Below are 26,210 nucleotides of genomic sequence, written 5' to 3' on the forward strand. Positions count from 1 at the left end.
TCATTGTTTTCAATGTAGTTGTGGAGGGTGCAGCTCACTGGCCCGTGTGGGAATCGAACTGGCAACCTTGGTGTTATGAGCACTGCACTCTAACCAACTGAGCCTACCAGCCACCCACCAGCATCTCAGCTCCAAGTCAAGCAGTTGTTTTCACTCTAGTTGCGGAGGGCACACCTCACAGTGGCCCATGTGGGGATTGAACCAGCAACCTTGTTGTTAAGAGCACCGCGTTCTAACCAACTGAGCTAACCAGCTGCCCCTAGATATAGTTATTTTTAATACTTTTGTGCTTCAACTTTTATACTAGAGTTAAGTGGTTAATACAGTGCCATATTACAGTATTAGAATATTCTGAATCTGACTGTATACTTACCTTTACCAGTGTTGTATATTTTTATATATTTATATGTTACTAATTAGCATCTAATTTCTGTCCTAAGAACTACTTTCAACATTTCTTCTAAGGCAGGTATAGTGCTGATGAACTCCCTCAGCTTTTGTTTGTTAAATTTTCACCTCTCCTTCATTTCTGAAGGATAGCTCTGTCAGGTAAGCGTATTCTGTGGTGGCATTTTTCTTTTATCACATTGCATATATCATCCCACTCTCTCCTGGATTACTACTGAGTAATCTTCTGATAGCCTTATCAGGGCCCCCTTTTAAGTTACAAGATTCTTTTCTTTTTGTTGCTTTTTAGATTCTCTCTTTGTCTTTGATTTTTTGACAGTTTTCTCATTATATACCTTGAACAAGATCTCTTTTTAACTGAGTTTGGTAACCGGTGAGATTTATGAACTTGGATGTCCAAATCCCTCCTCAGATTGGGGATGTTCTCAGATATCATTTCTTTAAGTAAGCTTTCTACCCCCTTCTTCCTCACTTCTTCTAGGATTCATTAATTTGCACATTGCATCTTTTTTTAAAAAACTTTTATTTATTTTAAGTGTGCTTTTCCAGGACCCATCAGCTCCAAGTCAAGTAATTGTTTCAATCTAGTTGTGGAAGGCGCAGCTCACAGTGGCCCATGTGGGGATCGAACCGGCAACCTTGGTGTTATGAGCACCGCACTCTAACCAACTGAGCTAAGAGGCCGCCCGTGCACATTGCATCTTTTAATGGTATCCCATAAATCACATAGGTTTCCTTCACTCTTTTTCATTCTTTTTTCTTCTCTTGGATAACCTCAAAGGTCCTATCTTCTTATTTACATATTCTTTTTTTTTTTCCTCATTTATCCTGATGTTGATGCTCTCTATTTCATTTTTCATTTAATTCATTGAACACTTCAGCTACAGAATTTCTGTTTGGTTCTTTTTTATGATTTCTATTTCTTTGTTAAATTTCTCATTTGTCTTGCACTGTTTTCCCTATTTCATTGAATTGTCTTTCTGTGTCTCCTTGTATTAGGTTGGTGCAAAAGTAATTGCAATTTTTGCAATACTTTTGCACCAACCTAATAGTTCATTGACCTTCCTTAAAACAGGTATTTTGAATTATTTTTCAGATAAATCACAGATCTCCACACTTTTGGGGTTGGTTACTAGATTATTGTGATCCCTTGGTGGTGTCAAGTTTCCTTGATCTTTCATGTTCTTTAAAATCTTTCACACTTGAAATAGCAGTCACCCTCTCCAATCTTTACTAACTGCCTTTAGAAGAGAAACACTTTCTGTCAGCCCTGTTAGTGATTCTGAGGCTTTGTCAGAGCTTCTATGAATATGTCTTATCCACAATTCTTGCCCCCTCTTGTGGCAGAATTCTTCAGCTTGTATGCCTTCTTTTCATCCTACAATGTACCAGGCCAAGTGCTGACAACCTCTATTTGGTTTCTCAAGGGCAGAGCTAAAGGTCAAGTTTGTGGTGTCTCCTTGGCATGCCTATGTGGTCTGGCTTTCTGTGTATGCTCGCTAGGTAGCTGCCAAAGTTCACGTTTGCCTCCAACAGGAGCATGCACAAGGAGTTAGCCACAAGATGTGGGGGGGTGGGGGGGTAAAGGGGGGCATGTATGAGGCATCCCAAGCATTGGTGTGCCCATTGGCCAGTGGTGGGATTTGCAGGTGAGGTGTCCCCAGTAGCTTGTGGGCGGGCTTCTTGATAAAGTCTGTGATGCAGTGAATAGGATCCTTGTCCCTTTAACACCCTCCAAGAATAATATCTACCACTCACCCAGCTTCCTCCTACCCCACCCCCAATTATGCAGCATGTGACTCAGTATTGCTCGCTAATGCATCCAAACTTGTTTCCCTTCCTTTCCTCCAGTGATGTACTGGAACTTCTCCACTGGAAACTTGGACTTCCACAAGGACTCTCTCATCCGTGGGTGATTGTCTAAGACAGTGTTCACCAGGGGGTCCCGGACTACAGCGAAGAGGGGCTGGACCTGGTTCACAGGCCATGGCAGGGCCTGCCACTGGGATCCGGGTCTATACGCATATTACCCAATGCATAGGCAGGCAAGACTCATCCAGATTTCCTTGGCATGTGGTCCTGGATCCCACAGCTCCCACAAAGGCACTTTTATCTATGGATGGATGCCAAATGGTTGTTGTTCGGGAGGGATAGGTTGAGAGACATTTTATTCGGCCATGTTGGCTGTCTCAAGCACTAGGGAATAAAAACCTATAAGATTTTTATCTTATTATTGAGACATTTGACATATTTGAATTTTAATTCTAAATTAGATAATAATATTGTATCAGTGTTAACTGTCCTTATTTTAATAGAACTACTATGGTTATAGCAGTTATGGAAGAGATGTCTTAGAGAAAAGACATCTAAATACTTACAGGTAAATGAGCCACGTGTGCGACTTAATCTCACATGATGGGAGGCAGAAAGAAAGAGTGAGAAAGACAGAGAGAGTGAGAAATTGATATATACATATATATCAATTGATATATATCTTGACTATATATATAGATATTGATATATATAGAAATTGATATATATATAGAGAGAGAGAGAGAGTGCGCGTGAGAGAGCACAAATGAAGGGATAAAAGGTAAACAATTAGAGAATCTGGATAAAGCATATTCAGGATTTCTTGTACTATTCTTCTAATTTTTATGAAATTTTATATAAAAAATAAAATGGGCGGTGGCCGGTTAGCTCAGTTGGTTAGAGCGTGGTGCTCATAGCACCAAGGTTGCCGGTTCAATCCCCACATGGGCTACTGTGAGCTGCGTCTTCCTTAAAAAATAATAATAATCAATTAATTAAATGGGCAGCATGCTTGCCTGGCAGTCCTGTGGATTTCTCTTGCTTCAATATGGCTTAGATGGAACAGATCCAAGGACTCCCGTTCTTCCAGCTGCTAACCACCCTCCAACCTCCTCTCTGGTTATGACTTCTGGGAATGTCCTCTGGCTCATCCTGTGCTTCTGGAACCAGTCAACACTACTTTTTTTTTTTTTTTCCCCGGCAAGCTCCTTGTTACCAACCATGAGCTCCCTATCCCAACAGCATGGCCAACCTGCATCTGCAGGCCTTCCACATCTGTCGCTCTCCGCTTCTGTTTAGAAGGCGACCGTGTGGCCATCGAGAGCCTGGGCTACTTCTTCCGTGAAATGGCCCAGGAGAAGTGCCAGGGTGCTGAGGGTCCCTTGAAGGTGTGAAACTAGTGCAGCAACTGTGCTCTCTTTCAGCATGGGCAGAAGCTCTCCCAAGATGAGTGAAGCAGTAGCCTGAATGCCATGGAAACTTCCATGGCCCTGGAGGAGAACATGAACCAGGCCCTTTTGGATCTACACATCCTGGGTTCTGCCTGCACAGATCCCCATCTCTGTGACTTCCTGGAGAGCCATTACCTAGATGAGGAGGTGAAACTCATCAAGAAGATGAGCAACCACCTGACTAACCTTGATATGCTAGACAGGACCCAAGCTAGGAGCCCTCCAAGGACACAGCTAAGAGGGCTTGGAGCCCAACAACTTTTGATGGGCCCCTCTCATCTCCCTGATATCAGGGCTTCTGCGTAAGTCTCTCTCTCCTGCCACCAGGCAGCTTTTTAACCACTCAGGAGTCCTATCCCAGGCCATGACCAAATGAAAACAATAACATTTTTGCAGCATGAAATAAAATAAAGCAAAGTAAGATATTACTCCAAAATACACATGGTGCTATAAGAGCATATAATATAGGGGTCTAACCTAGTTTGGGGGGGCTCAGAACAATTTTCCTAAGGAATTATTCATGATCTGGCACCTTAGGGCCCGTCGTAAGTCCTAGATATTCACAGCCCTCATTTTGTAGTTCTAAAATATTCCTGAATTATTGTCACTTTGGGAATTTTGGCAACTCTTGAGGTATCAATGCAGAATACATATTTATAGCTAAAAAAATGGAAGTGATTTAATGAAAGTTAAAATGACGCTATTTATATGGAAGTAAAATTGTACGTAGAAGAATCCCACTTGGCCACGTCATAATCAATATTTTAAAAAGAAGAAGAATAGGCTAGATGAGATTTCATCTCTTGTATGTTCTCTGACTTGCTTTCCGGTCTGATAGGGGCTGTTTTCATCACAGTATTGTTAAAGGTTAAACCCCACCCACTGATGCAGAGATGAGCAGACCCAAGCGTGAGTAAGCCTCAGAACCTAGAAGGTCGAGAACGTCTTCAGTGTCCTATCTGATGAGTGGTTTCTGGCTCTGCTATTCACTGAGTTCTTATAGTTCTTTTTGGTGTATATTTCAAATACTGTTCCAGAAGTTGTGGTAGATTAAGAGGAAATATAAAAGAATCTTTGATTCCCCCAAAAAACAGGCAGTCTAGTGAGAGTAACTGAAATGTATATAAAGAATGAAACACAAGGCAACCCCAGGTAAGGGAAATTGAGATTCCTGTTATGAGTTAGAGCTGGTACGGGAGTCTATTTTGCCATTTGTTTCCCAGAAGGCTGGCTGTGACCCTGATGACAGACACACTCATAAGGGAGTGTAAGAACCACTAGAAAGGTACCACTGAAGAAGTCTATTTTTTGTGTCTAAAATATGTACTATTCCAGGGAAGGAGACATTTACAGTATGAGATAAACAGAAAAGGGAAGCAGATTTGGATAGTGGAAGGAGCATTGTCAGCACCTGAGAAGAAACTAAAAATTACTTCCTGGATACTTTAACAATATTTTAATGTTGCAGTAGTTTAAATAATTTACGCTCCTTTTAAATCTTTGTTACAAATATCAGCAAAAGAGTCAGAGCAAATATTTCGGAAATCAATACTTTTCCCAAATTATAAGCAAAAACAACTACTCCTTCAAGAATATTACGTCAGAAATATGATATGTTCTAAGATAAAATCCTAATAAAATATTTTAAATATTGAGGTCCTAAAATATTTGATTACATTAAAAAAATCAGAAAATGCAAATCAAGAGATAAACCCATTCAGGGTTGTTTTGCATTCACCTTTAAATTATATCTAAATAACTATGCCAGAGGCTTTAATAAATTAGCCTAACCATTCATCGGAGCAAATCTGTGAGGATATATTATTATTCCCATTATACAGATAAAGAAATGGATGCACAAAGTGGATAGACACCTTAACATCCCATAGCATATACAATTTCTGTAAATGCGGATATAGTCTCCTACTCATGAAAAATAACATTTAGATAATGAAATAAATGTTCCTTTCAGGTTTCTCAGCAGGGGAGATTTACTTCACTTTTAGCCCCCAATTTTTATTTTAGAATAGAATAAAAGTAGAGTAGAACAGAACAGAACAGAACAGAACAGAATAGAATAGAGTAGGAGAGTGTCTCTTTCCCCCCACATTATTTTGTAATTATGCCATTTTATTTACTGAATAAATATTCTCTAACCTCTTTTTCTTCTCTTTATATATATTCTCAGAACTACCCTGTTCGAAAAAATTATTTTCCTTTAAGCACCTGAAATGATAAATTGTATTCTGGTTTATTGGAACAACTTTCAGGTAAGGGTTCCAAGCCACTCTCAGTAATCATTAAGAAATCATAAAGAATGAGAGAAATGATGGAAAAATTATGATAAGCAAATCAAGTCATAGTTTTCATAATTATAAGAAAGCACATTCCCCAGACCATAGTCCAATGTATTTGACAATAATACCAGAGACATGGTTACTGGATTGTTAGAGAGATGTCCTGAGAGCATTTGGAAAGAGATGCAGGAGCCCTAGTGGACACTTGCAACAAACCATGACTGAAAAATGAATTTCCTTTGTTAAACGATCACTGCACTGTTGGACTAGGAGGCGGCTGCCAAAAAACGTCTAACTCTTGTCACCGATGCCCCTAACGCTGTACTTCATCCGGTCCACATACTGCCGCCAAATTTAAATGTCTAGTTTTAAATAATAATTTGCATAATTTCAATATCAATAGTAAATCAGAAAAGAAACACAATATTAAAATTATATCCCAAATGAGAACCATCAGCAGCAACTTCAAAGGGGTCCATTAGCTACAGCAAATTTTGTATTGTTTCTTTGCTCTGGGCAGGATAATATTGCTCAGCATTAATTTAACAAGTTGTTTTTTAAAAAAAGGTTTTAAGATGACTTAAGGATTTGACTCATGAAACTGCGATTGGTTTTTATCAGGAAAACCCTGCATCATGTGATCTATAACTGCTTTTCAAGCTGCCATAGCATTTCTAAATCAAGCCCTGATTGTTAATTAACATGTGGAAATGGGAACGATATCATTATTCTCTCTGTATCCAAATTGTTTCCATTGTAGTCTGTGTTGCAATTCTACTTAAGAAAGGATTTGAAACGTTCATGAATGTCTTTAAGGCTTGTAAGCAACTCATTACTTTCATACTGTAGAGAATGGAAATGTAAAAATCCTAAATCTGTAACTCCATTTTAGGACCTTGCCAAGTTTCCCCCCAGACATTATAGAATTACTGACAAATCCCTATGAAAGCACTTTCTATTACTGCAACCTTAAAGTATTCTCCCGCCAGTGAACCCCATTATAAAGCTAGTATTGAATGTTGGGGGACAGGATCAGCATATCCTTATGACAGATACCCGATAACAAGTACCAAGTTTTTCCATATATAATTTCAACTTAATAATATGTAACTTTTACCTCTCGTTATGAAATACTGAACAAAAAAAAATGTAATAGAGAGAAAAATATTAAAACAAAGAAAATACCTATAGTTTAATGACCTCAAGATAAAAACTGACATAATTGTATGTTTTCCAAGTTTTCTCTATTTGAATGTATTACATGCCTACATTTTACCCACAAATGAGGGTCCTCCTTTATGTGGTCTGCTTTATAGGTTTTTTAAATCTAGGAGTATACCATCACCATTATCCCATTATATTAGATATTCTTCTAAAATATTATTCTTACAACTACATAGTTGCTATATGTTTAAGGTCAAAGCTTAGATTTATGGCATAGCGGAAGCAGCCTAATACTTTATTTTGATTATTTATATGCTATGATTTAATCTTTTGGAGAATATTTGTGTTCTTAGTTATTTAAACCTAATATAGTTCCCCAAAATATACTGTTCTAAATAGTCCATAACTTACATATGTTTTACCTGTCATCATTTTTAGCATTAATGTACAAAAGACCTTGAAGCAGGTACACTATTTCAGAGAATTTTTTGAAGTGGGTATAATTTTTCTACCCAAATAATTTGACAGACAGCATATATAAAACTAGCATTCCTGGCTAGTCTGCAAAACTTTCTCTGGAGAAACAGCAAAATTCAAGTATATGAGATTTACATTTAATGAAATTTTCCATTGTCATTTCCCAAGTAACAAAGATAGAATTTCTCATCTATCATTATCCATACCATTCATGTATATTCTTAAATGTAATAAACATGATTAGAAAATCCACTAGATTTGTTTCTGAAATATTCAGTATAATTTGAAATATATTCATCTTGTCCGCTTCTGCATAATTTGTTCAAAAGCATGGAATATTTTCAATTCTCAAAGTTGAAACACATTTGTTTTGTCAACACTTTAATGTAATGAATGAATGCAATAATTTCTTTGAATTAAAAATAAAATTCAAGGTAATGAATTCCGAAAATATTTACTATTTTTTCTTTTTTTCTATAGTTGTTGTTATAAACACTAAGTTTTACAAAAACAGATCTGTTGAACACATTTTGCCCGACATTTGTGTGACTGTGTATGTGCACATATGAGCAAAGCATGCAAATATGGTTTTATATCCTCAACACTGGAGCTTACCAACCAGCCAAATGACATCCAGACAGAAGAGTCTGTTGATATTTTCAAGGAATATATTCAGAAGCCCTGGACAATCTCCACATTCAAGAATAACACTATAGCATATAGTTTTCTTCAACAACTCCTAGTAATAATAGTAATTACAACTAACATTTACTGAATAGTAACCATGTACTTAGCACAATGTGAAGTACTTTATCTCACTTTAACCTCACAACAAGCCCATATGGTAGGAACTATGATCATCATAAAATTGAAAAAAGAAAGTTTCCATTGCCAACAAATGACAAAATCAGATCTTGAATCCAAGTATCCAGGGATAAAATACAGGCCCTTAACCAGTACATTATTAATACTATCTGCTACGGACTTAATTGCGTCCCCCTAAAAAATTCATATGTTGAAGCCCTACCCCTCAATGTGATGGCATTTAGATACGGGGCCTTTGGGAGAAAATTGGAGTTAGATGAGGTCATAAAGATCGGTGGCCTTATAAGAAGAAGAGATGAGATGATTGGCTAAAGAAGATGTGGTATATAGACACGATGGAATACTACTCTGCCATAAGAAAAGATGAAATAGTGCCATTTGCGACAACATGGATGGACCTTGAGATTCTCATGCTGAGTGAAATAAGCCAGACAGAATAAGTCAAGAACCATATGACTTCATTCATATGTGGGATATAAAACTGAAAGCAACAAAGAAACGAAAACTCATAGACACAGACAATAGTTTAGTGGTTACCAGAGGGTAAGGGGGGAGGGGGTGGGAGATGAGGGTAAGGGGGTCAAATATATGGTGATGGAAGGAGAACTGACTCTGGGTGGTGAACACACAATGTGATATATAGATGATATTATAGAAATGTACACTTGAAACCTATATAATTTTATTAACCAATGTCACCCCCAATAAATTTAATTTAAAAAAAGAGATGTCTCTCTCTCTCTCTCTCTCTCTCTGTCTCTCTCTCTCTCTCTCCCCACTTCACCCATATGCATGAACTGAGGAAAGGTCATGTAAGGCTACGGCAAGATGGCCATTTTTAAGCCACAAAGACAGCTTTCACCGGAACCCAACCATGCCGGCATTGTGATCTAAGACTCCAGCCTCTAGAACTGTGAAAAAATAAATTTGGGGTTTTTAAGCCACCCAGTCTATGGTATATTGTTATGGCAGCCCAAGCTAAGATACGATCAAAAAGTAAATAATGGGTTACAGTTGTGCTGTTATTGGTGCTCTCAAAAATTGGGGTGGCTGGAACCTCATTCCACCTTCCCCCATCCCCCACATCAGCTTTCTAGAGCTCTAGGCATCCCTCTGGTTTGGAAAGTAGATAATTCTTTAAAGATTGTTACAAGGAGCGTGACGTCGACATCGTGGCAGCATAAAATGTCCCTCCTTCTTGTCTCTTCTTGGTAACAACTAAATTTGGTGCTCATCCACAAACACAAGTACTTCTGTGGGATTTGTGGGATCCAGGAACATACGCCAAGGGACCTGGTTGAGTCTAACGTCCCTCTGCATCAGGTGTGAGGCAGACAGACCACAGTATGGGCGACAGAACCAGCCAAAGCCTCTCTAGGCCACAGTTGGGTGAAACCAGGAGAGTGCTGACTTGGGCAGACACCCACAGATAAGAGAACATTTGTAGAAATCCAGCCTTCTCAAGGAGAGATTCCACTGTGTTGGAGCAAAAAAATACGAGTTTGGATGCAGTGGAGAGTATACAAGAAACTGCCTGCACCACCCCTTCCCTAAGGTCGCATAGTGTGGGGCTCAAGTAGATGGCAGTGACCTCTCCGATGGGGGAAAGGGAGAGAAGTGAGTGAGTGCCTGGCTACCCCAACTGTGTACCTGGGGTACACAGATGCCCGTTTCGCTCCAGCAGCACCCAGCGTATTGAGGTGGGACCTCCGTGACTGGGGCAAAGGGAGGAGATCAGGAAAGAGGCAGATGAGAATATCAAAAGGCATTTAAGGGATGTGGCTCCTGCTGGCTGCTTTCAGGACTACAGCAGGAAGCCTGCCCATTAGCCACTGGGAGAACCTCAACTTGGGATTCCCCCACCTGGCCCATGGGCGCCCTTTCAATAGGAATTTAACATTTAACATATAGTAGACAATGTGGACGATAAATGATACGTTACATATCATCTCTCAGCTCCTAGAGGTTACAACCCAGGACGCTGATCACGTCGTACGTACCTAAGACCTCTCGGGCCATCATTTTCCTCTGACCTGCTGATTTCTCTCCATACCTTGGTCTGCTCTTCCCCAATCTTCCCATGAAAAATCTATCAACATGAATGCTATCATATTTTTGCTGCTTGTACACCAAACTAATACACTCTACTGAGTATTTATGTTGTGCCTGGCACAGGTGTTTTATGTATGTTATCTTAAGTAATACTTAAAAACTCCTACAAGGTGGATATGATTGCCCCCATTTGAAACAATGTGTTAACCAAAATACGGAGAGATTAAGTAAATGGCCAGTGTCATATATCTAGTAAGTGTTACTGTTGTGAATTTGAACCAAAATGTTAATATTTCTGTCTACTTACTCCAAGTGGTTAAATGATCCTTTTATTTGTGCTTTTGGGGGTGGGTAAAGAGTCGGGGATAGGGCGACAGGTGAGCTCAGTTGGTTAGAGCGCGGTGCTCTTAACAACAAGGTTGCCGGTTCGATCCCCACATGGGCCACTGTGAGCTGCGCCCTCCACAACTAGACTGAAACAACTACTTGACTTGGAGCTGGTGGGTCCTGGAAAAACACACATAAATAAATTAAAAAGCTTAAAAAAATAAAAAAAGAGTAGAGGGCAGAATTGAGAGATAGAATTGCAGTATTAAATGTGATCATTTCTAAGTCTACATTTGACAGCTTTAGAATACCAAGTAATTAGAGTACATCATATTTCTAATAAATATTGTCTTAATTTTGTTTCTTAGAATCAAAGGTTTTATCATTTTTATGCCAAAACAAATGCATTTTTTGTTTTACTTTTGTGTTCTTTTTTTTTCATTTACTTATGAGTGTCTAGTTCTTTCAAGGAGACCTAGATATTTACAAGTTTCCAATTGTTCTAATTCTTCAACAGTTAGCTTTTTTGTGCACAGTGAATGTGCCTGTTCTTTCATACTTTCTGTTTATTTGCATTATAAAAATCAAGCTCTGTCTTAATTGCTAAAGTAACCGGGAATTGTAAGTAGTTTATGAACCTATTTTCAGAGTTGGCATTTTTATTGATTATTGTAATTATCTTTAATAACAGGTCAATTGCTCCTGGGGGCACACGTGATATTTGAATATATCCACATTTCAAAGAATTAAAGTATCACATCTCAGAGTTTGAAGAAACCTTATAGGTCAACCAACCAAATTTAACTTTAAAATTTTAAAAATAATCCCTATTCAAAATATACACGTATGACCCAGACCACCTCAAGCAAAACATACATTGAAGGACATTTTCCAGTAGTAGTCATGGGAGGGGAAAAAATCACTTTTTAACATTTAGATAAAAAAACAAAGTAACTATGTCAATGACACTTTGTAATCAGAGCACTCAAGATGTGCCAAGCACTGTTCTAAGTGCTTACGTGTATGAACTCATGTAATCCTGGATAAACATATGATTATTATTCCCATTTTACAAATGATGAAACTGAGGTGCACAGGGGTAAAATAAATCTGCTCAAGGTCACACAACTAGTTAATGGCAGAGCTAGGTTTCAGATTCAGGCAGTCTGACTACAGAACCCATACATTTAATGGCTGCACTATATTTTCGTCTTTAATCTGGTAAGAAATCATCAGAACATTTGTTCACTGATGGACTTTGGCCTTTCTACATAGATTTTCCAACTTTCTCATTTAGCTGGACATTTTGGATTGTACAGGGCTTTGTAGCCAGATTATTCTAACGCACAAGAACAAAAGAGAACAGGATGCCCACCATTTAATCACAGAAATATCTACGTTCTACATTCTGTTGGAACTTTTGGTTTTTGAAGAATATATTTATTCTTACCATTGGAAATGCACAGCTTCTGCTGTGAGTCAAATACACCTCAGTCAATCTGTTACACTCAGTGTTTGAAAAGAATCTGCATCATTTTTTCAGTCTGCTGGATTTCTTTCCATAATGACGTGCTGCATTGATCAGCTGTGAAAATATTTATAACCCACCTCGTCTTAATGGAACTATTAATACTCCTGATGTTATAACAAACAGCATTAATCGTTTTAGTGTTGACATATTGACAAACGATTTGATAAGTGGAAAAGAAAAATATAATCAAAGACAACCAAATTACATCTTTCAGCTGCTCATGGGAAAAAATAATGTTAACATAATTTAAAGTTTCAAAGAAGATTAACAACCATGCTGGTGAGACTGTACACCACAAAAACAATCCAGTCATAAGTTAGCAGTAGATGCCGGCAATAAAACAAGATGTGCCAGTTATGGACATATTATATATTATAAAATTATACCATTCCAGAATGAAGCATCAATATTAAATTTGTGGAATTAAATACATAATTCTGAACCTTTACTTATCTCATTGGTTTGGTTTGCAAGGGTTATAGTAAAGTTTGTCAGGGAGGATGTTATAGGCTAGGAGTCTTCAAACTGATTGTACCTTGTAGACGGTGATGGAAATCTCTAGAATTTGGTTTATGTTAACACCATGAATAGAAGAGATGACAGAAATGATAGACATTGATATGATTTGATGATAAAAAGCACACTATAAAATATAATCAGAGAATATAAAATAATTTAACACTTATATGTGTACCTATAAGAATTCACACATTCTTTCTATGCAAATTAAACATACTAACTTTGATACATAGTAAGCCTTATATGTTCAATGAAGGTGTTGCTTCAAAATAAAACTTGCTCCAATGCTATCGTTAGTGCTCAGAACAGGTTGGATTTCACCATTTGGAATTTTCTTGGAAGCCTGCTGAAAGCCGTTTGAGAAATTTGCCTAAGTAATTACTCCCTCTTTTTTTTAGACCGAACTATTAGTCAATCTCACATTTATTAGAGTCATTCACATTACTTTTTAGGTTTTAAAAAAATCTTATCCATCTGATGGGAACAATACCAAAATGGTGACAGGTGCATGGAAGATGCTAAATTAATGTTTCGTGGATAAATGATTGCGAGGCACAAGCTCCAGAGATAACTCCAAGAATGGAGCTTCATGAATTATTTGAGCAGTAGCTTCATCACTGAAATAAGTTTATGTTCTCCCATGTGGACAACTTAGAAGGGGATGACACTTATTGGGATGGATGAGTTCAAATCTTCCCATTCTAAAATCAATCATCGTATTTTTAAGTCATACTTTGTATGTTCGGAGTTTAACTTCTATTCCAAGATTTTTCAGAATTTGAATTTATTCAAATGTATTTTATGTTTTGTAAGGCAAATCAGAAGTTATCCACTGCTCTATAAATAATGCATAGGGAATAGGAACAGAGGTAATAACATGAAGTTAGACTATTATGAGTGAAAAAATATTTAACATCAGTTCTGTTCAAACACAACTGAAAAACATGAGCAATGCTTCATATTCTTTGCCCTTTCTTTATCAATAGTTACCCCACTGGCAGGCTACCATTTATAGCAATGCTACCATGAGGTCCTCAGGCAGATTTTTCTATGCCGATAATCAAGGAAATAGTATCAGCCAAACTCGCTACCCAATGGATTGACTTCAGTGAAATGGCCAGGAATTGGTGGTGGGGGTGGGGAGGGGTTAACAAGTTTGTTTGAATTTTTCCAATTTTCAATCGCTTATTTAGGTGCAATATACTTTCAGTAACTCAGTAAGGGCAAAACATAACAGAACAAATAGACAGGGACTGGATTGGAGCCCTCGAATTCTGTTCACACCAAAAGCATAGTATAATGAAAAGATGACTGTTCTAGGAGTTTCAACAGCTAGGACATCCTGAGACTAAACTTTATGTATTTTTGAGCAAGTTATTGTTGCCATGGCTCCTTCTTCAAGATACCTAGGAATCCCACGGAGAGAGTAAATGAAGGAAAAGGAGCCATCCTTTTTCTTGCTGCCAACTTCGGGATTATAATATGAGCAGCTTCCTCTTTATGTTTACAGTGAAACTTACCCTTGATCTTAAAGTTTTGAAAAAGTTTTGAAAAGTTTTTTGGATTCTTCCCCTCACAGAATCCATGGGGCCGATTGTCCTACTGGTAATTTTTAAAATGGATATTGAGTAACTAATGAAACTCTTGAAAGCATGCTGAATTGCTTGTTATTTCTTCCTGTCTGCTTATCCTTTAATATTCAGATTTTACTTGCAATCTAAAAACTGCATTTGTTTCTACTAATGTCATATAGAAACCAGGACTTCTGCCGAAAGGAACACCATGTAATAGTTACACTTTATATATTAGCTTTGCTTCAAGGACGTGGCTAATATGGCTATGAATTATCTGTATTTTGTCTTAAAGGAAATAACCTTACAATTTAGAATACATAGAGAGAAAAACATGAGGAAATGATTTGTCCAACATTCACTAACACATGGAACTGGCACTGGAATGTATTTTGTCCTAACACAAAATTTCTCTGGGGGTTGAGAAGTATTGAATTAAAATCAGAGGACTTGGGAACTTGTGTCCTGTGTTTTGTTTGTAGAAGCATATCATGAAGGACAGAAGGTAAAGTTGTCAAAAACAATAAATCCTCGAACATCTCCCTGTCTATTGCCTTGAATTTGATTGCAGACTTAAAGAAAACTGTTAAGAAGGCCTGTTTACTCATTTTTTAAAATTCATCGTTATAGTCCATTCTCCCTATCACCGAATTCATCTAAGCTTTCATCATTCTCCCTTGCGCAGTTAAGGATTAAATGAGTTAGTATATGAAAGGTGCTTGGAACAGTGTCTGACACAGCATGATTCAACCTACTGAACACCCACCAACGCATTACAGGAAACAAAGAGATGTTTAAGCCTTTTAAGTACCCAGAATCCAGTGGGCAAGACAGAAACGGAAATACCTGCATTGTATGGCAGACTATACCCAGTGCCATAATAAAGCCACAAATAAGGATGAGAAGCGTAGGAAACGTACCTTTATGATTACACGCTCATTCATTCATTAATATAAATTTATTCACACTCTTATTACAGTCTTGTTAGGTAAGCGGGATAGATGTTCCTCTGAGCATTTATACAGTACTTGATAATTTATAAAGTGCTTTCATGCACTGTCTCTTTTATTGTAACCCTCACAACGGCTTCATAATGGAGATGCTGCCATTATTTTTATTGCATAGAAAGGAAACTGAGGTTTGGAAATAATATTTGATATAGTTCGTGAAATGTCACAGGTGTTCTGATGTCAAAGCCAGGATGAGGAACCTGAGGTCCAGGGTGACACAAACTGGCCCCAAGGTCACACACACCTAGCGATTTAGTAGGAAAAGCTCAATGTGAGACCTTATTTTGTAAAGGCAGATTCAGGACAGTAAGTCCACACCTCAGCAGGGATCCAGTGAACAATGTATCTATTTCCCCCACCCTCTAGTCTCTGGGATGTCTGTTAGTATCTAGGAAAAAATCTACTACATAGGACTTGTTAGAAGCTGCACTGCTATCTGCCTTGAACTGCTTTCAGAACCTATCTTCACAGCATATGACTCTTGTCTGGCATCCGGTACAGCCTTTACAGATAAGAAAAATGATGACAGCAATTGACATTTTAAAAAGCGTTTTCAAAAAGGGATTGGCGGAGTGGCCGGTTAGCTCAGTTGGTTAGAGCGTGGTGCTGATAACACCAAGGTTGCCGGTTCAATGCCCACATGGGCCAGTGAGCTGCACCCTCCTTAAAAAAAAAAAAAAAAGAGAGAGAGAGAAAGAGAGAGACAGGATTGGCTATATATATATATTTATTTGTTTATAGTTTTATAGTTGACAGGATGTAAAGTCAATGGAATTGTAACAGCTATGTACCATATCGGAGGGGTAGTAGACTTGGGGGGATTATCACTCTGTGAGAGGTGCAAACATCTAATCATATTGTTTTGTATATCTGAAACTAATAAAAAAAATTTTAATTTTAAAAATTAAAAAAAAAAAGAAGGCTGGAGGTGGCCGGTTAGCTCAGTGGGTTAGAGCGCAGTGCTCTTAACAACAAGGTTGTCGGTTCGATCCCCACATGGGCCACTGTGAGCTGCGCCCTCCACAACTAGATTGAAACAACTACTTGACTTGGAGCTGATGGGTCCTGGAAAAACACACTTAAAATAAATAAAAGTTAAAAAAAAAAAACAGAAGGGATTGGCAAGTAAGTCATTATTTTCATTTGGGAGGCTTACTCTTCCAGATTTAGTATTTATATGGAGAGTGCATTCTTTCAGAGTACACTGCTTTACATTAAATACTGAGGGGATATTTCAAATTAATCTCTTATGTGGACTCATTATTATTAGAATGTCAGGAATATAATCAAGTATAGCATTGTTAATCAGAGTAAATTTCTATGCCACTTATCTTGCAGTAAGTTCTACAATATGGGTAGGCTGATGTAGGAATAATTAGTTAGATAAGTGATTTTCTTTTTCTAAATAGTCAAATGAATTACCATTAAATGAACACAATGGTGAAAATAATTATGTATTAACTTGAACTTGTCTCCCATTTAGGATGTTCCAAAGTTCATTTAAATCAGGTTTGTAAGTAAACCTAGAAGACAAAAAAAATATATTACTGCTAAAATTACAGAACCAGATCTCTGAAACTCATGTGAATATATAATATTTTAAAAAGAAAGTTGAGATGTATGGATATTTTGGTTAAGGATTATAGAGCCTTTTGTAGAGAAGTGATATATTTATGAATGAAAAATCAAAACATTTATAGGATCGCTAATGTCTATTTGTCCATGAAAATTCAGGTCAAATATGCATAGTATGAAAGCTGTACACAAACATTTTAACAATGGGTATAAGGGTAGTGTGGTAGACATTGTTTGTTCACAATTATTCCCTTCAAGCCCTTGTCATGCCTTTCCTGCAAGCAGCATATACTCCTGTCCCACTGATTTTGGGTTTGACCATGAGATTATAACCTGTGGAATAATACAGTATAATCTTCCAAGTGAAAGCTTTAAGACTCATTATTTGGTTTTGATCACCTTGTTATGCCCATTCTCAAAATGCTCTCATTTCTAAAGAGAAGAATGGAGCTCAGAGTGGTTAGAGACTTGTTTGTAGTCGTAAAGGAGGCCTGACAATTAAGTTTGCGAACTTGTTGCAACCCTGTTGCTAACCTTTTTTTGATACCAGAGGGATTATTCATTATGAATTTGTATCAACTGGACAGTTCACCAAGTTTACTGTTTGGAAGCGCTGAAAAAGCTGCATAAAAAAGTGAGACGACCTGAAATTTTCACCAACAGTTCATGGCTCTTGCATCACGACAATGCACCAGCTCACACGGCACTGTCTGTGAGGGAGTTTTTAGCCAGTAAACAAATAACTGTACTGGAACGCCCTCCCTACTCACCTGATCTGGCCCCCAATGACTTCTTTCTTTACCTGAAGATAAAGGAAATATTGAAAGGAAGGTATTTTGATGACATTCAGGACATCAAGGATAATACAATGACAGCTCTGATAGCCATTCCAGAAAAAGAGTTCCAAAATTGCTTTGAAGGGTGGACCAGGTGCTGGCATCAGTGCATAGCTTCCCAAGGGGAGTACTTTGAAGCTGACCGTAGTGATGATATTCAGCAGTGAGGTGTGTAGCACTTTTTCTAGGATGAGTTCGTGAACTTAATTGCCCAGCCTCGTATAGCTCATGAGTTTTCAAATCCGTAAAATTTGGAAGTAACATTCGTCTTTTATATCTTTCAAAACTTCTGTTCATTCTAGTTACTGTTTTCTCAGAATATTTTTACCCAAGTCACAATGAGTGTTTTTCTACAATCGTTTGTTCATTGTGAAGAGAAAAGAAGAGTAAAGAGAATCTTCTAAAGACACACTAATGGGTCACAGTAAGTGATCTTTTTTCTTTTTTCTTTACAAAAGTTTCTTCTTCAATATACAACAGGGTCCAAGACCACACTTCATTGTAGCTATAGGTGAAAACAGGTGTTATGGCAGGGAATCCAGATGTTAAAACCGGAATGGAATTAAGGATCACCATTGCCCTAGGCACAAGGAACAGCTCACTTTTTGCCTGATGTCTTAATTCCACATGTGGCCAGGGCGTCCTTCCACTCAGTGTTCGCTTTTAGCTCCTTGAGTTTCTTCTTCTTTTGCTTCTGCCTGAATGCTTTATCTTTCTAGTCCATCTCCTCGGCCTACCTCTCGGGCTGCTTCAGGGACTTCTTGCCACCTTCACAGCCGGACATGGCGCCTGCCGCCCCTTTCCCAGACCCTGCCCAAGTGATCTTTTTCTGTACATTTGGGCATAAATAAAACCATTTGACTCATAATGTCATTTAAGAAAACTGTAAGATAAATATTAGAAGCTGGGCTTAACTCTGGCCCTTTAAGACCGTAGTTCATCTTCTTTAACATCTGTCGAGGATGAATGCCTATTCTGTACTGTTGCGATTCCAGAATCTTTACCCACAGCTTCCACGTCTGGCTCCTGCCTTTTATCTGTGTTTAAGACTAACCTGAAAGTGACTGAAATCTACCCTAGACGATCCAGTGTCAGACACACATCATAAATTCCATTCCATTTTTGTAGACTGAAATTGAGAGAAGTCAAATTGATGGTTTTTGTTTGTACACCAACTTGTCTTTACATATAGGCTTTTCCTCATGCTGAACATGGACATCTTTGCAATCACCTAAATTTCATTTGCAAGGTATTACCATTTTTCAATTGTTTCTCCAGGTATTCCTCATTACAGAAAAATGCAGGAATTTGCTCGAAACCCCTGCTGATGGAAACAAAACCTGCATTGTTATGCAAATTATTATGAGTTACCTACAGCTCTTGGCTAAAGCAGTTGCATGGAAACTGTTTCATAAAACATTCTCTCTTCATAAAGAAAGTGTGACAAGAATAGGATGTGATTTCATCATTTCAGTAAATCTCTTCCTCATTCAACTAAAAAATGGTCAGGGTGAAAAGAGGTAACAAGGAATAGTGACGGGTTTTCCAACTTGACACTCTGGAGCTCTGATAAATCACAACCTATGTGACATGGGTCACTGTGGGGAGAGAGGAAAGAGACAATCAAAAGTAGGTTTGACCCCTTCCTTCAACAGAGCAGTTCTGATTTTTGCCTTTATAAATGATGCTTCAATAATACTCCGTTTTTAAAAAGGTCCATGGGGAAATTTTTTAAAATTTTTTTAAAAATTATTGGGGAATATTGGGGAACAGTGCATCTCTCCAGGGCCCATCAGCTCCAAGTCATTGTCCCTCAATCTACCTGTGGAGGGCGCAACTCACTGGCCCATGCGGGAATCGAACCAGAAACCCTGTTGCTCAGAACTCGTGCTCTAACCAACTGAGCCATCGGCTGCCCTGGGAAATTTTTTTTAAACCACCGAGCTGTACAATGAGAACAGGTTTTAAAATCAGTCAGATTAGGTTTCAATCCTGGCTACAACTATGTGACCTGGGGTGAGTAACTTAACTCTCTAAGCTTCAGTTTCCTTATCTGTAAAATATGAATATTTCTCAGACATATTTTGAGGCTAAAATGAAGTCATGAATCCATGTACCTAGAATATGGCAGGTATTTACTAAAGGGTAATATTTGTATTTATTATTATTGCATAGAATAACATGAGATATAATACATGATCTTCACAAATTTATCAAGTGAATGAATCACTTGCTCATTGCCCTTGAAAACTTCACAGCCCAATTGGTAAGATGATACATAGCATTAAAAAAATCAACAGTTAAACAGGGTAGTATAGGCCAAGAACTCATTGACTTGGATTCCCTGGCTGAGAAGAGAAATGGCTGGAATCAAAAACTAAGTATGTTCAAGCACATGACCTCATCCTCTTGGCATGAGTCTCTGTGTGATCACATTAGGAAGACTATCCCCAAAATGAGAGACTGAAACAATCACTAATTTACTGATTTCATGGGGAAAATGAGTGCCAAGGGCAAATAGCTATCAACGGTGTTCCCTAAGGGAGAAACAATTAGAAACTATGGTCTCACCACAGCTTCTCTACTATGTCTCCACACTATCAGACCATTTGGCAACATTCTTGAAACAAACAAAAACAAAGCAACTATATTTGTCAATTAACTGAACTACCTTAGCTGAGGGTAAGCAATATGGGAGGGAGTGTAATGTGTAGCGAACATTGTCCATGGTGAAAATGGTACAATGGCTACATGACAGAGAGGATGCAGGGAAGACACGTGAATTCAGAATATTACAATGAGAATCAGTCCACAAATCATGAAAGGGCTGATTGATGAATGTGCGTGACCGAAGCCCAGAGCCTTATCTGCAGCATTCAGTCATGGATGACGCTGTATCTCTTTCTTAGTGTCATTTATTCACTCAACAAAAAAAGTATGGAGCGTTGTTGTGGGGCTAACACAGTGAATAAAACAAGGTTGCTGTGGTTCAGGGCGTTACAGCTCAGTGAGGGATACAAACAAACACCCTTATCACGATCAGGTTTGTTTTTGAACAATTATGCTACGAGAAGAATGGACCAGACACCTAGACACCATTCAAGAGACTGTTGGAGTAACTGCGATGGGGTTTTCCTGGACAAGGAGACGCTCACCAGGGATGGAGATAAATGAACAGATACGAAAACATTTAAGAAATAAAATGAACAAGACTTGGTGATCTATTAGATGTAGAAGATGAACACAAGGAGACTTCTAAGTCTTGGGCTAAGCACAGCAAAGAAACAGATAGCTGCAGAGAATCCCAAGAAAGCATGGCTAGAGATAAGTGGGAAGAAAATAGGAGAGTACACTGTCATAGAACCTAGACGAAAAAAGTCTTTCAAGGAGGATGGTAGTGTATGAAGAGATATTAAGTGATACTAAGCCTTCTTAAATTTAAAAGTTGTTAGTGGATTCAACATCAAGTGAATTACCCGTAACCTGGGCATATTGTCGAAGCGGTTTTAGTGGAGCCTAAGAGTGATGAGTGTTTCTATTTCTAGCAATATGGAAAAATGGACAGCCTGAAAAACCACCAACCACAAAATACATAGAAATGCAAGGCCCAATAAAACAAAAATCCTTGAAATACATAGCTGAGACCACAAGGTATTACGTACAGTTGAGATTATTTTCAAATTCCAGAAGAATTGTAAATATAGTACATAAAGTTTCCATGTGCCTTTCATTCAGTTCCCCTAATGTTAACATCTCACATAACCATAGTTCAGTGATAAAAACTAAGAGCTCGAAATTTGTACAATATGATTAAACTACAGACTGTATTCAGATTCTATCAGTTTTTCTACTCAGGTGCTTTTTGTGTTGCAGGATGCAATCCATGATAGCACATGACATTTAGTTGTCATTTCTTCTTAGTTTCCTCTGATCCATCACATTTTCTCGGTCTTTCCTTACCTTCAGGACATTTACAGTTTTGAAGAGCACTAGTGATCTGTGGTATACAATGTCCCTCAATTTAATTTTATCTGATGCTGTCTCGTGAATACATTGAAGTTATGCCTTTTTTACAAAAATACTACAGATGTAATATTGATAACGTTCTTTCCTTCTCAATGCCTCATGGTCAGGCAGGAATCCTTAGGTCTCAGGGGCCTGGCCTTCTCAGTCCTCTTATTCTTCCTCTAGCTGTAGTTAGTTCTAGCCCCAGAACTCCTGTCACTCCCCCCGAATAGAGTTTAAAACTTTCTTCCTGGGGTGGCCGGTTAGCTCAGCTGGTTAGAGCGCGGTGCTCTTAACAACAAGGTTGCCGGTTCAATCCCCACATGGGCCACTGTGAGCTGCACCCTCTACAACTAGATTGAAACAACTACTTGACTTGGAGCTGATGGGTCCTGCAAAAAAACACACTTAGAATAAAAAAATTTTAAAAAAAAGTTAAAAACAAAAAAAATCTCTTCCTCTTTCCCCCTTACAGTGGATTTTTACCAGTCCCCTAAATGCAATGGTGTTCTTTTCCCCACAGATGAAGGATTTTGTGTAAGAGGGACAATAAATCACAAGGGTCTTGGTGGACTTCGGGCCCTCTCACAGTGGCTTCTGTTCTCCTTTCTCCTGGTCTGCCCAAGAGAACTTTCCCAAAGACTCATCTTTTCTGTGAGCACTGGGTAAGGTACATGCAGAAAAAGCCTTCAAGATATCGCAGACTTCCCCAATTTTTGTGGTCCTGATGGGATTACAGTCTTCACCAATTTGCCGATCACCCTAGGTGAATTCCATTTACCATCATGTGGTGTGTCTTCTCCAAGTAAATCAGGGCTCGGGACACTTGGTTGCCCTGCAACCTCAAATCTCTCACGAGTTCATGGAAAACTAGCAATTGGAAGATTTCTTTTAGCATTTTAAATTGCAAATGGAGTGACGTTCCTTCCATCTCTCCTTATCCTCAGAGATGCAAAATCATCTATTATTACATTGTATATAGGTAACATATATGTTTTCTCTAATTAATATATATATATATATATATATATATATATATATATGTATATATGTATATATAAATCTTATTGGGGAATATATATAATCTTATTGGGGAACAGTGTGTTTCTCCAGGGCCCATCATCTCCAAGTCGTTGTCCTTCAATCTAGTTGTGGAGGGCGCAGCTCAGCTCCAAGTCCAGTCGCTGTTTTCAATCTTTAGTTGCAGGGGGCATGGCCCACCATCCCATGCGGGAATTGAACCAGCAACCCTGCTGTTGAGAGCTCGTGGTCTAACCAACTGAGCCATCTGGCCGCCCCTATTTTCTTTAAAATATTTTAAAAATAAAAATTATTATGTTTTTTTTTCATGATCTTATTAGTTTATTTGTCATGGTTTTAATACATCTTATTATTACAGTGTTTCTCGAACAAGCCTATGGCTCTAACATTTTACCTGTCTATTTGAAAGTATATGACTCGTACTTAGAGGTGAAGGATCCTTTTGATAATAACTCAAACCCCGTGGCTCCAGAATCTGCTGAATAGTGCATATTTTCCTAAGCAGTGCCCCAAGTGCTTATGTAAATGCAATGCAAAATGTGTGATTTTGGAATTTACATAAACAGGCGCATTTTACTGATACTATTAAAATAGCAATTGGAGTGCATTGAGGCACAGACAGAAGTTAAATGATTGCTTCTAGATTTGACTTTATTCCTCAGTGTTTAGGTTGTCCTGTTTAATAGAGACATACTTTGTAAAGCACATTTTTGAGTTTTCAGATCTCTTTAAATGTTGTTAATACCCAACAGTGCTGGCGTATATTTTTCAAGTATTCTTATATGTGAAAGAGTCTATTAATACACAACAGATAAATGCACTGAGTATTTATTTACTGTAGCTATTATTTACTGCTAGAAGAACTTGTACTATGTCTTAAAGGAATCTGATGTAATTACTTGGTCACCAAATTTGCAATTATTTCTGAAATAACTTGTACTCACAATTCACCTTTATTGATTATATGTATAGTTTTCTTGTCTAACTCTAGCTCCGTTTAACACCTATGAAGCAAAATTATTCATGACACAGAGGACAGATCATGAACTCTGGATAAGATGAATCTGTATTCACATCTTGGCTCTTCCGCTTAACTAATCTTGAACAATTTGCTATCGCTTTCTGGGCCTCAGTTTACTCATCTGTAAAGTGACCTCATATCGTGGGCATACTGAGATTTGGAATAAAATATGCAAAGCAATGAGCACAATTACTGGTGTATAGCTGATATTCAATAGATTATAGCTATTATTACTATTTTTGATACATCAAAGGGAATGCCACTTACGATAAGACTCAAGGTGGTGACCTTGGCAATAGATAATATAACCAATTCTATGTTTTATCACTAGGGAAAATTTCAAAAGCTATTTATTGACAGTTGAGATAAAGCATATTTTTTAACAATACCTAAAGAAAATTTCTAAAACTATTATTAACTTTCATCTGTAAATTTCCTTTTATTCCAGCTTTATTGGGGTATAATTGACAAATAAAATTGTAATATATTTAAAATGTATAGCGTGATGAGTTCATATATATGAGTAACTTGTGAAAGGATCCCACAATCAAATTAATGAACACATCTATAACCTCACGTGGTTACCTTTTTCCATTTTTCTTACCTGTAAATTTCTGATCTTGTGATTTTTCTCACTTCAGATGTCACATAATATGACTACCTGACAAGAATGTTTTAGACACTCAGTGCTGCCCCTCACCACTCTCTTCTCTAAACACTGTCCTTCTCACAGTTTACATGTAGGTCAGCCAGTCTTATTTATCCTCCTCTGAAAGAGGATTTGACTTGGAGGCTTGGGGCTATGTATTTTTTTTTTTTTAAAAGATAACAATAGCGACTGAACCTCATGCATCCTTGATTCATGTATCCCGTAACTCAATGATTACCATGCACCATATACTACACCGGGACTTAAGGACTGAAACATAGGTAGGTATATTCTCTTCCTTGGGAAATGCACAATTTACCAGGTATAAAAGGCATAATCCACTGTAATAAGTGCAACAAAAAAAATAAGTATAAATAGCTGTGTACTGGAGGAGAGAGAAAATGGGATGGCGATGTTTGAGGATGGCTTCATAAAAGAGGTGCTATTTTAGCTGTTCCTGAAAGGGTAAATTGAGTAGTACTAGCCAAGGGAATAACGTTTACAATGAATGTAGTTGTGAGAGAGCTTAGATTTCTCAAGAACGGTGAGAAGGTGAGTGTAGCTAGAGTACAGGGCATGAATGGGGTGGCAGGAGCTGACACCGTAGGAGGTTGGGATGAGTTCGTAAGACGTTTCATGGACCTTGATGAGGAGAATGGGTGGCTACAGTGAGATAATGGAGTGAATGGTTTTGTCCCCCTAAATTCATATGCCGAAATCCTATCCCCTGATGTGATGGTATTGGAGATGGGGACTCTGTGGGCAGATTAGGTCATGAGGGTGGATCCTTCATGAATGAGATTAGTGCCCTTCTAAAAGGGAGGGCTGTAACTCCCTTTCCACCATATGAGGACACAATGAGAAGACAGCAGTTTGCAACGCGGAAGACAGTGCTCACCAGAAACCAGCCATGTTGGTTGGCACGCTGATCTTGGACTTTCAGTCTCCAGAACTGTGAGAAATATGTTTCTGTTGTTTATAAGCCACTCAGTCTATGTTACTTTGTTATATAGCAGCCAGAATGGACTGAGACAGTGAGCCAAGTTCAGGGTATGGTCCGGGTACCATGGTTCTGAAATGTCTCAGATTAAAGCTGCTAAACTCCACTGACATCAAACTCTCAACCAATACCCTGAAGAGGAATAAAATAAAGACCACTGACTGTTTTATGCTAAATACTATCTGAAAAACAAAGATTTACCAATCAGACATGGCTTCCTAACTCAATAAAACTGATACTCATTTGATGCTTTCAAACATAAATGTCTTCTATCAGACAACTTACTATATTCATGGGACTCCATTAAATTGTGTCTGAGACTTAACAGGAGTAAGCAGTTTTTCTAATTATTCCTCAGTTGTTCAAGGGCAGGATCAGACAATGATTCAGCTCTGTTGCCCTAGTAGGATATAGCTCATTTCATAAAAGCTCTTGTGGAGCCACCAAGGTATAGTGAGTGATAATATTTATTGGTCATTGACACAAGGGTAAGAATTAGCCAAAAAATTTTTAGTAGATAACTAGCTTAACGGCACTAATGTGCATAATGCCACTTTTGCCCATCTAGGCTAGTGGTACCTAACAATCAGACTCATTGTTATAACTATCAGCAGATTCATACTTTTATAGCTTTAAGAA

General features: G+C 38.0%; 2 protein-coding genes across 2 annotated transcripts in view; one reads left to right on the forward strand and one right to left on the reverse strand.

Moving 5' to 3' along the window:
* LOC117032132 (putative MAGE domain-containing protein MAGEA13P) overlaps nucleotides 1-26,210 on the forward strand; it is a 106,947-nt gene that overhangs the window by 69,259 nt on the left and 11,478 nt on the right. The window lies entirely within an intron of this gene.
* Nucleotides 18,454-18,639, reverse strand: LOC117032260 (translation machinery-associated protein 7-like). Its single transcript, XM_033123663.1, is given in 1 exon segment — nucleotides 18,454-18,639. A coding segment is annotated over 1 exon segment (186 nt).

The sequence above is a fragment of the Rhinolophus ferrumequinum genome, chromosome X, assembly GCF_004115265.2.
Source record: "Rhinolophus ferrumequinum isolate MPI-CBG mRhiFer1 chromosome X, mRhiFer1_v1.p, whole genome shotgun sequence".
Lineage (NCBI taxonomy): Eukaryota > Metazoa > Chordata > Mammalia > Chiroptera > Rhinolophidae > Rhinolophus > Rhinolophus ferrumequinum.